General features: G+C 41.4%; 1 protein-coding gene across 3 annotated transcripts; it reads right to left on the bottom strand.

Annotated features, from left to right (window-relative positions):
* LOC120036471 (zinc finger CCCH domain-containing protein 7A-like) lies at window positions 1–10,614 on the bottom strand. Of its 3 annotated transcripts, none has more exons than XM_038982911.1 (23): window positions 10,462–10,614; window positions 9,438–9,533; window positions 9,027–9,066; window positions 8,719–8,922; window positions 8,448–8,606; window positions 8,262–8,342; window positions 8,116–8,169; window positions 7,963–7,999; window positions 5,668–6,059; window positions 5,269–5,548; window positions 4,899–4,924; window positions 4,631–4,775; window positions 4,140–4,298; window positions 3,799–4,004; window positions 2,928–3,028; window positions 2,544–2,725; window positions 2,169–2,242; window positions 1,904–2,040; window positions 1,708–1,813; window positions 1,458–1,566; window positions 1,199–1,332; window positions 916–1,079; window positions 1–803 (listed from the first exon to the last, which is right to left on the bottom strand). In XM_038982911.1, the coding sequence occupies exons 2-23, from the start codon at window positions 9,503–9,505 to the stop codon at window positions 614–616; spliced, it is 3,048 nt and encodes a 1,015-aa protein (XP_038838839.1). In that variant the 5' UTR covers window positions 9,506–9,533; window positions 10,462–10,614; the 3' UTR covers window positions 1–613. The 3 variants fall into 3 exon arrangements, with proteins under 3 accessions (XP_038838839.1, XP_038838855.1, XP_038838846.1); XM_038982927.1 differs by having other exon boundaries at window positions 5,302–5,548; XM_038982918.1 differs by lacking the exon at window positions 10,462–10,614 and adding an exon at window positions 9,769–9,862.
* Between the last annotated feature and the right edge of the window lie 423 nt (window positions 10,615–11,037).

Below are 11,037 nucleotides of genomic sequence, written 5' to 3'. Positions count from 1 at the left end.
TACTTGCAACAAGAAATCAAGATTTTATTTTGGTTGGTTGGCATATTCCAAAACCAACAGGCATAAATGCAACAAATTATGCAAATAATGAAAAAGACCTACGTGAACATAATTTGTGAAAGGATGCAGAATTCCATTTCAAACATTCCAATCTTCAGACTTTTGAATCGTATAAAACAAAAAGGAACCTTTCTTAAAAACTCTAATACAAAAACAAGCCTTTTAAGTGACCTTTCGACATAAGAGCTGTTCTGATGGTGTCTACCCCTGCTTTGGCTTCTCTGAGCAGGTCATCAATCCATTTTATGACAAGCAATCTTTGTGACGCGTCAATGATTGCTACGTTACGTAAAAGGCAATGGTGCATCTCTTTATCTTGCTACGTTACGTAAAAGGCAATGGTGCATCTCTTTATCTGTGATAAAAGGAACACCGCTATGATCATTTGGAGCACATGGCCAACTGTACTTTCCATTAAAATCAAGCTGTGATCTGCATCTCTCCTCTTAATGGTACAGACTAGAGCCTCCCAAAGGCTTACCTGAACCTGTAACTCTTTTACTTAACACTGCAAAATATATTGCATCCCAACATAATCATTGTCATCAAATCATTACTTTATGTCTTTAAGCAGAAAACTATATTTGCCAAAGTCATTGTCATTTGGGGCTATAAGATGGTCTTTTCTTGCTTTGGCCAGTTTCATCAAAAGAAACTCTCTGCGCTCCGTCCATTCCTTTAGTTCCTCGTTTCCATGAGCCAGCTTACACAACTCCTCCTCTGTGCAAGTGCCTTTAAGGTATCTGTGGAAATGGATGCAGTATCAGAAATGTCAGTCACCAATAACACCATTTCCAGTAATCAAATTAGGCACCAGTGACCTAAATAAACATTGAATTAGCATAGAAACCTTACCTCTCACAAACTCTGAAGGTGCCAGTGGGGAAGCGATACTGCCAGCAGTTCTGATCGTCTTCAGAGTTAAACACTTTCTCTCTGTGTTTTTCTGAGGTGATGTGCTGCTGCCACTGCCTGTCACTGTTGCAGTTCTTACCACAAAGCCAACAGTGGTTGCCAGCCTAGCATAACAGATATCATCAAGATGATATTAGCATGTTGAAGGTTTGGTTTGTGGTCACTTACAGCATGTTGAAGGTCATATAACCATCTGGGCGTGGTTAAAACAAAGATTGCTTACCACGTCCTCAGCATAGTCTGTGGGCATGTGGATCTGCTTCCCGTTCTCCTTGATGGCGCTGTTGGAGGCCTCCTCGCTCCAGCCAGGCTTCTGAGACTGCAGCCAGTGCTCATACAGCTGCTCCATGTCAGGAACTAAATGGACACACACAGTTTAGTATCTGATTAAGTTTGTATTAAGTCATCATAATATATTTACTGTACATCACATAGGCATGAACTGCTGTATAAAAACTACAGTCTATCTGTAACAAACTCACTGTTGTTCTCTTTCATGTATGTCCACAGGTCCCTTTCCTCTGTGCTGTGTGCAAATGTGCAGTTGCCGATGTACTGGCACTTTTTGCCAGTGGACACGTGCATACAAATCTGTAAGTAAAACACACACAAAACATGAGCACTTTACACAAGGACAAAACATGATTCTCTCTGGGAGATTGCCATACGAGTCAGCTGAGTATGTGGTCAGATCAGTTGCTCTGGGAGCATTTTCAGCCCTCCTAGGCCTACCTCAAACTGAGATGGGATGGGCTTCTTTGTTGGGAGAGGGCGGATCGTTGTCCACTTCTTGCGTTCGATGGAACTCACCAACACCACTCGTTTGTCTTTTGACCACCTGCAACACAGGTCAGATGAAATTCACTATGCTGACCAGGCTCATTATTCAAATCGCCCTGAAATGGTTTCAGGGGAGAGAACTACTCACGAATGCCTGGCTTTGGCAGTGCAGTACTTCTTGTTCTTGTCTGCCTCACTAACTTGGCCGTTTCTCCAACACTGCCCACACACAAACTGCATCTTCAGATTTGGGGGTCCAAACCTCTTCAGTGGTGTGGTGAATTGCTGGAATGACACAAAATAAATGGTTTGTGTTAGGTCATGTGGAAAATATGCAGTCAAATGAACATTAGAAATACATTTAGGAAATAAAGCATGTTCTGAATATAGTGTTGTGTACAATGACTGTTTACCAGGGATCCTTGGGAGCCTGCCTCCATGTTCCAAAACCTATTGGCCTCATGGACTATATTTTCAGGAGTGATACCTATATGATCATAAACAGATTGCAAATAGTTTTAAGAGGGATGTTCACTTAGAAAACCCACAAAAGTTACCAGAAGGTCCTTAAAATACTCTTTCCGGCTGTATGTAATAACACAAAAAAACGTTCTGGGCTAATAATGTAAGAAATAACACACACAAACAAAATACTACAAAGTTGCTTAGGAGCTAGAAGCAGAGGTGCCATGTCTTACAACTGGTAAAAGTAATCTTGTTGAATTACCAATAACATTCTTTGATTAGATGCTATTTGAAGGCACCTTTAATAGGTGGTAAGAGCTTACCTAGCTGGTGCTGCATCATCCACACCTTCAACTCGATCAGGCTGTGGGCATAGAAGCACTCGTCTTCCCGCACGCAGCCGTAGCGCACCTCATGCCGACAGATGTCCATCTGGTTCTGCGGACTGTACGGACGGATTTTGGAGTAGCGCACAGTGTTCTCCCTCAGAATGTGGACCAGGCACCTGGAAGCACAACAACTCATCAAGTTCACAACCCCACTGTGCAGGGCATAGAATCATGTTACAATATACACTAGTGGGCTTAATTACTAAAGGAACCAGAGCGGTCAGCCACAAACCATCACTTACAAGGTAGACCGCTGCTTAATTCACTTAAAAACCTCTGCATCTCTCTTAGCATGTGTAAACAAGTGAAATGGCTTACTTCTGATCTTCAAAGGCATGTTTTGTCACAGGGTGAGAGCAAAGAGATGGGTTGTCCTTATTGGTTTTGCTGATTATTCTGGGTTTGTGATCAAAACACACCTGGAGATCAGATCAGATACATTAGAGGGATGGAAAACTCTTACAAGACACTGTACACAGAGTAGAGGTTTTAATAAAGGGCACAGCTCCCACTCATAAAACTGACGCTGAAGGTTATACCAGAGGCAGTAATATGACAGTCAACGTCAGTGTTGTATCAAGGTAATTCCACGGTAACAGAATGATGGCAAAAACAACTAACCGTAATTCTGTTACCAAACTTTGTATCTTCAAGTAAATGTTTAATTTTATTTTTTATCAGTGGAAATTGTTAAAAGTTGTCCTAGTGCATAGATTTGTATGGTTTAACTTTGTAATCATTGGTTTTTGTTTGGTATACTTTTAAAACAGAAATAAAATCGTAGTCTCAGCATCATTGTTACCGTGAAATTGTATTGCTCATGAGAAGAATGAGGATAGAGGATGTGGTTACAGTCAGGTTATATCAGGGGAACTTCAAGCCAAACTTTCTCTCTATAACACAGTGGTGCTCCACTCCAGTCAGATGTCCTCAGTCCTGCTGGTTTTCATTTCTCCCTGACACTTAAAAAAATGGATTGTCTAGAGTCCACACACTATTACTCTGGGGTTATTAAAAGGCAAAACCAAGCATCCACTGCAGCACTCAAGAACCAGATTTGTGCACCCTTACTGCTCTAACACAACAATGGCAATGCAATAAGACAGACCCAGCAACTTATCAATGAAGACACCCCATTACAGGAGGAACACATCACATTTTTTTTTTTACATTAAAAAGCCCAACTTACTCCGCAGAGGAACATGAATATCCCATGATGCTCCTGTAGGATCTTCGGGACAGTCAGATTGATCTTACTGGTGGGCCCAAATGGATCAAAGAGAAAGTCTCTGCAGATGAAGCCTTTGCGCTCCAGGGACCAAACATCAATCTCCTCTTGGCAGTAGGCAAATGTGCAGTGACCAGGGTACCTGCACCCCTCTCCAATGGCGACATCTACAAGGTCATCGTTTTAGTTAATAATCTCCATAGGCAGCTGAACACTGGCACAGACGGACCATGAAGCACATTGGAGTAGTAGTATTGGAGTAGCAGTAGTATTATTATAGTAGTAGTATTTTCAAGGCTTACCTTTGCAGATGTAGTATGGCCCAACATACTGGGATTTTGTCGGTCTGGGTCTGATCAGCTTCCATGACTTGTCTGGTTGATTTTTTATCCTTCCAAGTAATATGTCCTTCTTGCATTTGTGCTCTTCGGTATAGAGTGTGAAATCCAACACTCCAAGCCCTAGTGATAGGATATCAACATGAGCTTTCACATACAATAATTATCATGTCCCATACCCATTTATCAACCCAGTTTCATACTCTTAGATGTCGCACAATAAGCAAAACAGACTTATTCATATACACTGAACAGAAATATAAAAACGCAACATGTAAAGTGTTGGTCCCATGTTTCATGAGCTATAATAAACCCCTGCCCAGTCATGTGAAATCCATAGATCAGGGCCTAAATCATTTACTTAAATTGACTGATTTCCTTATATGAACTGTAACTCAGTAAAATCTTTGAAATTGTTGCATGTTGCGTTTATATTACATAAAGCATGTTCTTACCAGTTTTGACATAGCAGTTTGAGCATGCCTGTTTGAATTCATGAGTATCAGCCAGGGGATTTTTGGCCAGATCCACAACAGCAGGGAGGGGGGTTACATCCGGCATCCCCAGGGCCATTCCCATTGGCTTATCATGGTCGGTCAACTGGAGGGGGAACAAATATCATGATTTATTTAAAAAATAGACAAGAAAAACTAAACATATAACACACAATGTAATGTTGTGTAAATATCAGTGGGACATGAAGACTAGACTAGCTAGACTCACCTGCATGAATGGATGCTGACTATATCCTAGATTTGGGGGGGGAAAGAAAAATACATCAGAGAGACAACATTGACAAAACGTTTATGAAAAGTAAATAACAAAAAATAGAATTTCAGTTGATTGTTTTGTCAAAATCCAAATTTGTTAGCAATTGAGATTTCACTATTCAATAAGAAGTTATTTACATTTTAGTCATTTAGCAGATGCTCTTATCCAGAGCAATTAAGGTTAAGTGCCTTGCTCTAGGGCATATGGACAGATTTTCGAAGCAGCTTACTGGTTACTGGCTCTCAAGCGCTAGGCTACGTGCCGCCCCAGATATAAGACATAAGGATAATAACAAATGTTCAACACATTCGAGAGGTATTACCGTTAAACTGGCTGTATGCAACTCCTTGCATACCTGTCTGAGGCTCTGACATAGAGAGACTATCCAGTGAGTCCAATGGAGAGGAGACCCCGAAGGTGTCCAGACCTAAAGAGTACCCGCTGGCTTGTGGCTTGTGGTAGGGAGGAGGCAGAGTCACTGTGCACTGTGATGCCACATGCATAAAGGGGTTCATGTGAGATGGCATAAGGAAAGGACTAGACATGGAATTTGAGGGGGCACTGGTTGGAAAAGGGATAGGGCCCTTCATGGTGGGAATGACCTAGAGAGAAAACAATACACTCTACATTAGATATTGTTTTAACATGATAGTGAAAAGGCCAAATTGAAAACAAAAACTATAATTGAATGTGCAAAAAATAAATAATAAAGTTTTCCTACATTAGCAGCAATCTCCCATGAACGTACAATGGGAGATTCTGTGGGGCCGGGGCCAGCTTGGTCCAGCAGATCATCCAGGTCATCTCCAATAATTTCCGCATCGAAGTCCGAGTGAGACTTTTGCATTGGCAAATGATAAGACTGGGTAGGGCTGGCTCTGGCACCATTGACCAACGTAGGCATGGGCTTGGAAATGGGCAGGGGCACCGGAACATGATTGGGCTCTGGGGTGTGAACCTCAACAGGCGATACCGAAGGGATGATGCTGAATGGGGGAGATTCAGCTTCTATTCTCTCATTCCGAGGGGGGTGCACCTTCATTGCTACCAATGGGTCTAGGCTTGGGCGGGCTGGGTCTGGACCGTCAGTTTCCTGAGGGGGCTGATTCACTTCTACAACACAGGTGGGAATATGGAAAGTGCAAACATTATTTTTTACCAACAAGACATTCCACATTTAAAAGGTCCAATGCAGCCGTTTTTCTCTCATCAAATCATTTCTGGGTAACAACTAAGTAACTTACTGTGATTGTTTTCAATTCAAATTAGTTACACAATTTAAAAATAACTTATTCGCAAAGAGCAATTTCTCAAGTAAGATATTTTGCTAAGACTGTCTGAGTGGGGAGTGGAAATGGAAAAAAAGCTGTTATTGGCAGAGGTTTGGATCGCTCCCTTATGGACGGGTTGGTTGTTGATCAACAAAACTGACGCATGCGCAACTATGGGGCAAAACAGACAGTATTGGCTTATTTTGTCACAAAATGTTAATTGAAAACAAATACATTTGCACAATGAGCAATTGTTGTCTCAAATACACTGAACAAATATATAAAATGCAACATGTAAAGTGTTGGTCCCATGTTTCATGAGCGGAAATAAAAAAAAATCCCAGAGGTGTGGGGGGGCGAGGAGTATTTCTGTCTGTGATAAAGCCCTTTTGTGGGTAAAAACTCACTCATTGGCTGGGCCTGGCTCTCCAGTGGGTGGGGTGGGCCCTCCCAGGCCCACCCATGACTGCACCCCTGCCCAGTCACGTGAAATCCATAGATTTGGGCCCAATTTATTTATTTAAATTGACTGATTTCCTTTATTTGAACAGTAACTCCGTAAAATCTTTGAAATTGTTGTACGATGCGTTTATATTTTTGTTTGCCATATCAGCATAGACATGAGTCAAAACAAGACATGGTATCAATAACAATATACAACGAGTTGAAGCGAGCTTACTACAATTCCACACACGACAGCTTCTTGTCAGTTGTTACTAGCCATCTGACCGTTCAGAATCATAACAACGCACGCCTTCCAGCGACGTCAATGCAGTGCATCACTTACGTGATGTCAGCCAACCCATCTATTGGTCTATTAACTAATTTAGCAAGGCAGGCCAAAATCCCATCCCACCAAAACAGCCTGAAATTTCACTTCACTCATCCCACCCATCCCACCATTTCACTTCACTCTTCACTCTTACACTAAAAGGGCATTATAATGTACATAATTTCACAGTATTATTCCAACCTCATGGTTGAAATATACACTGAGTATACCAAACATTAGGAACACCTTCCTAATATTGAGTTACGCACCGCACCCCGCCCCCCCCTTGTCCTCAGAACAGCCTCAATTCGTCAGGCCATGGACTCTACAAGGTGTCGAAAGCATTCCACAGGGATGCTGGCCCATGTTGACTCCAAGGCTTCCCACAGTTGTGTCAAGTTGGCTGGATGTCCTTTGGGTGGTGGACCATTCTTGATACACAGGAAACTATTGAGCGTGAAAGACCCAGCAGCATTGCAGTTCTTCACACAAACCGGTGAGCCTGGCACCTACTACCATACCTTGTTCAAAGGGTCTTAAATATTTTGTCTTTCCCATTCACCCTCTGAATGGCACACATTCACAATCCATGTCTCAATCGTCTCAAGGCTTAAAAACAATGGCGGCTGCTGAGGGGAGGACGGCTCATAATAATGGCTGGAACGGCGCTAATGGAATGGCATCAAACACATGGTTTCTACCATTCCACTCCAACCATTACCACAAGCCCGTCCTCCCAAATTAAGGTGCCACCAACCTCCTGTGCTTAAATCCTTCTTTAACCTGTCTCCTCCCCTCCCCTTTTTAACCCCCTCCTCCCCTTTCACCTGGATTTACCTGGTCAGTCTGTCATGTAACGAGCAGTTGTTCTTAATATTTTGTATACTCAGTGTATTCAAAACACAGGGAAACCACATTTGACTGCACTGGGCCTTTAAGTAAATTACTCAAACTAAATCACAGAATCTCTTACCAATTTCTATATCTTCCACAGATGTAGATCCATGAGACTGAAACAAATAAAAAAGAACGCTTAAAATCTTTACTTGCTGGTACACCACGTTCATTTGGTGCAAATAATCTGTATTGTGTGCAGATTCCCACAAAGAAATGGAATTCCCTTTACCTTGTCATTGGATGCACCTGAATAGCTTAATCCAGGCAAAACATTTAAGGCAGGCTGTTGAAAGAAATGTCTCACGGTTAGATACCAAGCCACATACTGAAGTAGCCCATGTGCCATAATTCATACTCCACACAGTACACACTCACCTTACTCCTGACATAGGCTTTACGGATTTTCAATCCCAACATTTTGGCCAGGTCCTGAGTCAATCCTATGACATTGGGATCCTGAAAAAACAACCACATATTGACAATAAGGATTATGAACTTAAGACAATAAAAGGAACAATCTACAGAACTTTACCACATGGTATATTTCCTCTGCGGTCTCACCTGAGGCACTGCAAGGGAGCACTTCGCTACAGTCTCATAGGCCTCTTTATGCCTGCCCATCTCTTTCAAGGCTCTGGCTTTCCTATAAAGAGCTCTATGGTTTCCCTCATTCAATTGAAGAGCTTTCTCACAGTCTACTAGTGCTTCATCATGCAGACCCTGAAATACAATTCCCAAATTATACCACTGTTTGAACAGAAAATAAATAGAGAAATAATACATCAGTCATAAATGTAAGACAAAACACACCACTTTCTTAAACTTGACCTACCGGTACAATGTTCAAGTAAGCAGCAGCTCGATTGGCATACAGCTTTTCCAACGTTCCAGTAGGTACACTGATGTCTTCCGAATCTGCATATTCTGCTATGCTCAAGGCCTCAGTGTACATTTCTATAGATCGCATCCATTCCCCTTCATTGAACACGTCATTTCCTTCACCAAACAGATTCTTCACAAGGTCCTGAATGAACACCTGAAAAAACAAATTCAACTTCTAAATACCAAAATATGAGGTGCATTCTGAGCTTCATATGTCATGAATGTAGGTGCTGCCATTTGGCTTGATTGCATAATCACCTCATAGCGTTCCTGAGTTCCAGGATAGGGCAGAGTTGACCTAGAAACAAACAAGTTCAAACTTAGATCTCCTTCCGTTGACACTGAAAACATGAGCATATTCAAGTGTTACACCATTCAAGGACATCATGGAGTAATCTTTTCCCAAATAATACAATTTCAATATTACTCACACTGAGGCACAAGATCTAGAAATGGCTAAACAACATCTGCCTGGAACTGTACAACAAGTCAGTTACCACTATGCAAACACTTAGGCTGTCTCCTGCGAAAATTAATTGTAATTCTCTTCCCCCAAGACCATCCATTGGTGGCTGACAACAGCTCTGTAGCCTGATTTCCCTATGCGCTCAACCAATCTGCATTCCCTGGGTACACTGACTTGGACTGGGGAGTCCTGATCATACTCACTGGATGAACTGCAGCCCATTCTGAATATCCTGCCAGCGACCGCTTCGGTCCTGACACAGGATTGACATGTTCACCTGTTTCTTTAGGTCCTGGTCTCTGTCAACACAATATGTATTTAAAAAAAAGTTAGTTACCTTTCTAGTTAACATGTTTTAGGCCTACTCTGAGTATAATTCTATTATTGTCAAACCCGTTTTGTCGTAGGCCTTGCATACCGTAAGAATACGTACAAACATACATTTTCATTAAGTTACTCACTCATTAACTACTCAAATAAAGACGAGACAAGTCACATCATGAATTTGTATAACGTTAAACAGGTGAAAATTACTTTTCAGGCTTCACGTGCTCCTGACTCAACAAAGCATACGACAGCCTCGAAAACCCATGGCTTTAAAATTCGTCATGCTTTGAACTTCCTGTCTGTCGTCTTTACAAGCTAGTTAGTTAAAAGTAATCGGTCAATATTTCGAGAAGATAAAAATCGAACTAGTTAAAGCGAGTCTGCTTACGACTCACGAGTCTGGCTATACAAATCTACAGTACAGTAGTTGGAAGAGTTGATCCTGGACGAACGTTATAAAGTGTACATTATCACAAGTTAGCCCCATATCGAACATTTCCTCTGTTACCCACTGACATATGTAGCTAGCTAGTTAGCGTCTAGGTCGAACAAATACCTCAACCTAGGTAGGCTAGTTTAACTAAATTAGACTAACTGATCTGGCACGAGAAAGATGTTGATATTCTAAACACAAACCGTGTGCAATGTGATTGCTAGATAGCCATGGCTATAGAGTTTACAGTTACATGCTTGTCAAAGATAACGTTCACTAGTAGAGTACCTGTACATGTTTCTACAGTAACGTTAGCTAGCTTCCTAGCAAGCTAGTTATCAATATGTCGGGCGGGAGATGCAAGAGCGCTAGCTACAGTACATGACTGTTAGCGGTGTAGCTAACAGCTAGATAGCAAACTAGCTAGTTAGCCATTTTACAAATAATGACATTTAAAATATGCTCACCCTTAAGAAATATTTAGATGTAAAAAAAAGTCCACATCTAAATGAGTACAGCTTAAGATGAATGACTTGTTCCCTGGCCAGCATCAGTGATTTCTTGAGTGTTGGGGACACGAATCATGATGTGGCCTGGTCTCTGGCATGACGTTTTTTTAATGTTTGTTAGATTCCATTCTTATTGGAGGAAACAGGGCCCCCTGTTGACCACAAATTGTGTTCTGACTTTTTACTTTAGTAAACTATGAAATTACAGTACTATGTACATGAGGTCTTGAAATGTCAACAAATAAATATAATTCATATGAATTATTAATGGAAATATAGCATGATATACAACCTTTTGACACAGTTGACTTGCTGGGCCTTTATGAACATGTTTTCTGTGAGGAATTGCATGCAATAAGGCTGTTGACATGATAAAACAATGACCACAGCCATTAATTTATTGATCAATTAGACCCACTTCTAGTATTCTACATGGCATAAGTCCTGAACTGAAGTTCTTGGTCTTCCAGAATCTGAACAAAAGTCAACTAAAGTCCTTGGTCTTTCAGAATCTGAACAAAAGTCATTGAGCAA

The sequence above is a fragment of the Salvelinus namaycush genome, chromosome 3 (genome assembly GCF_016432855.1).
Source record: "Salvelinus namaycush isolate Seneca chromosome 3, SaNama_1.0, whole genome shotgun sequence".
Classification (NCBI taxonomy): Eukaryota; Metazoa; Chordata; class Actinopteri; order Salmoniformes; family Salmonidae; genus Salvelinus; species Salvelinus namaycush.
This window is presented reverse-complemented; position numbering and strand designations above follow the sequence as displayed.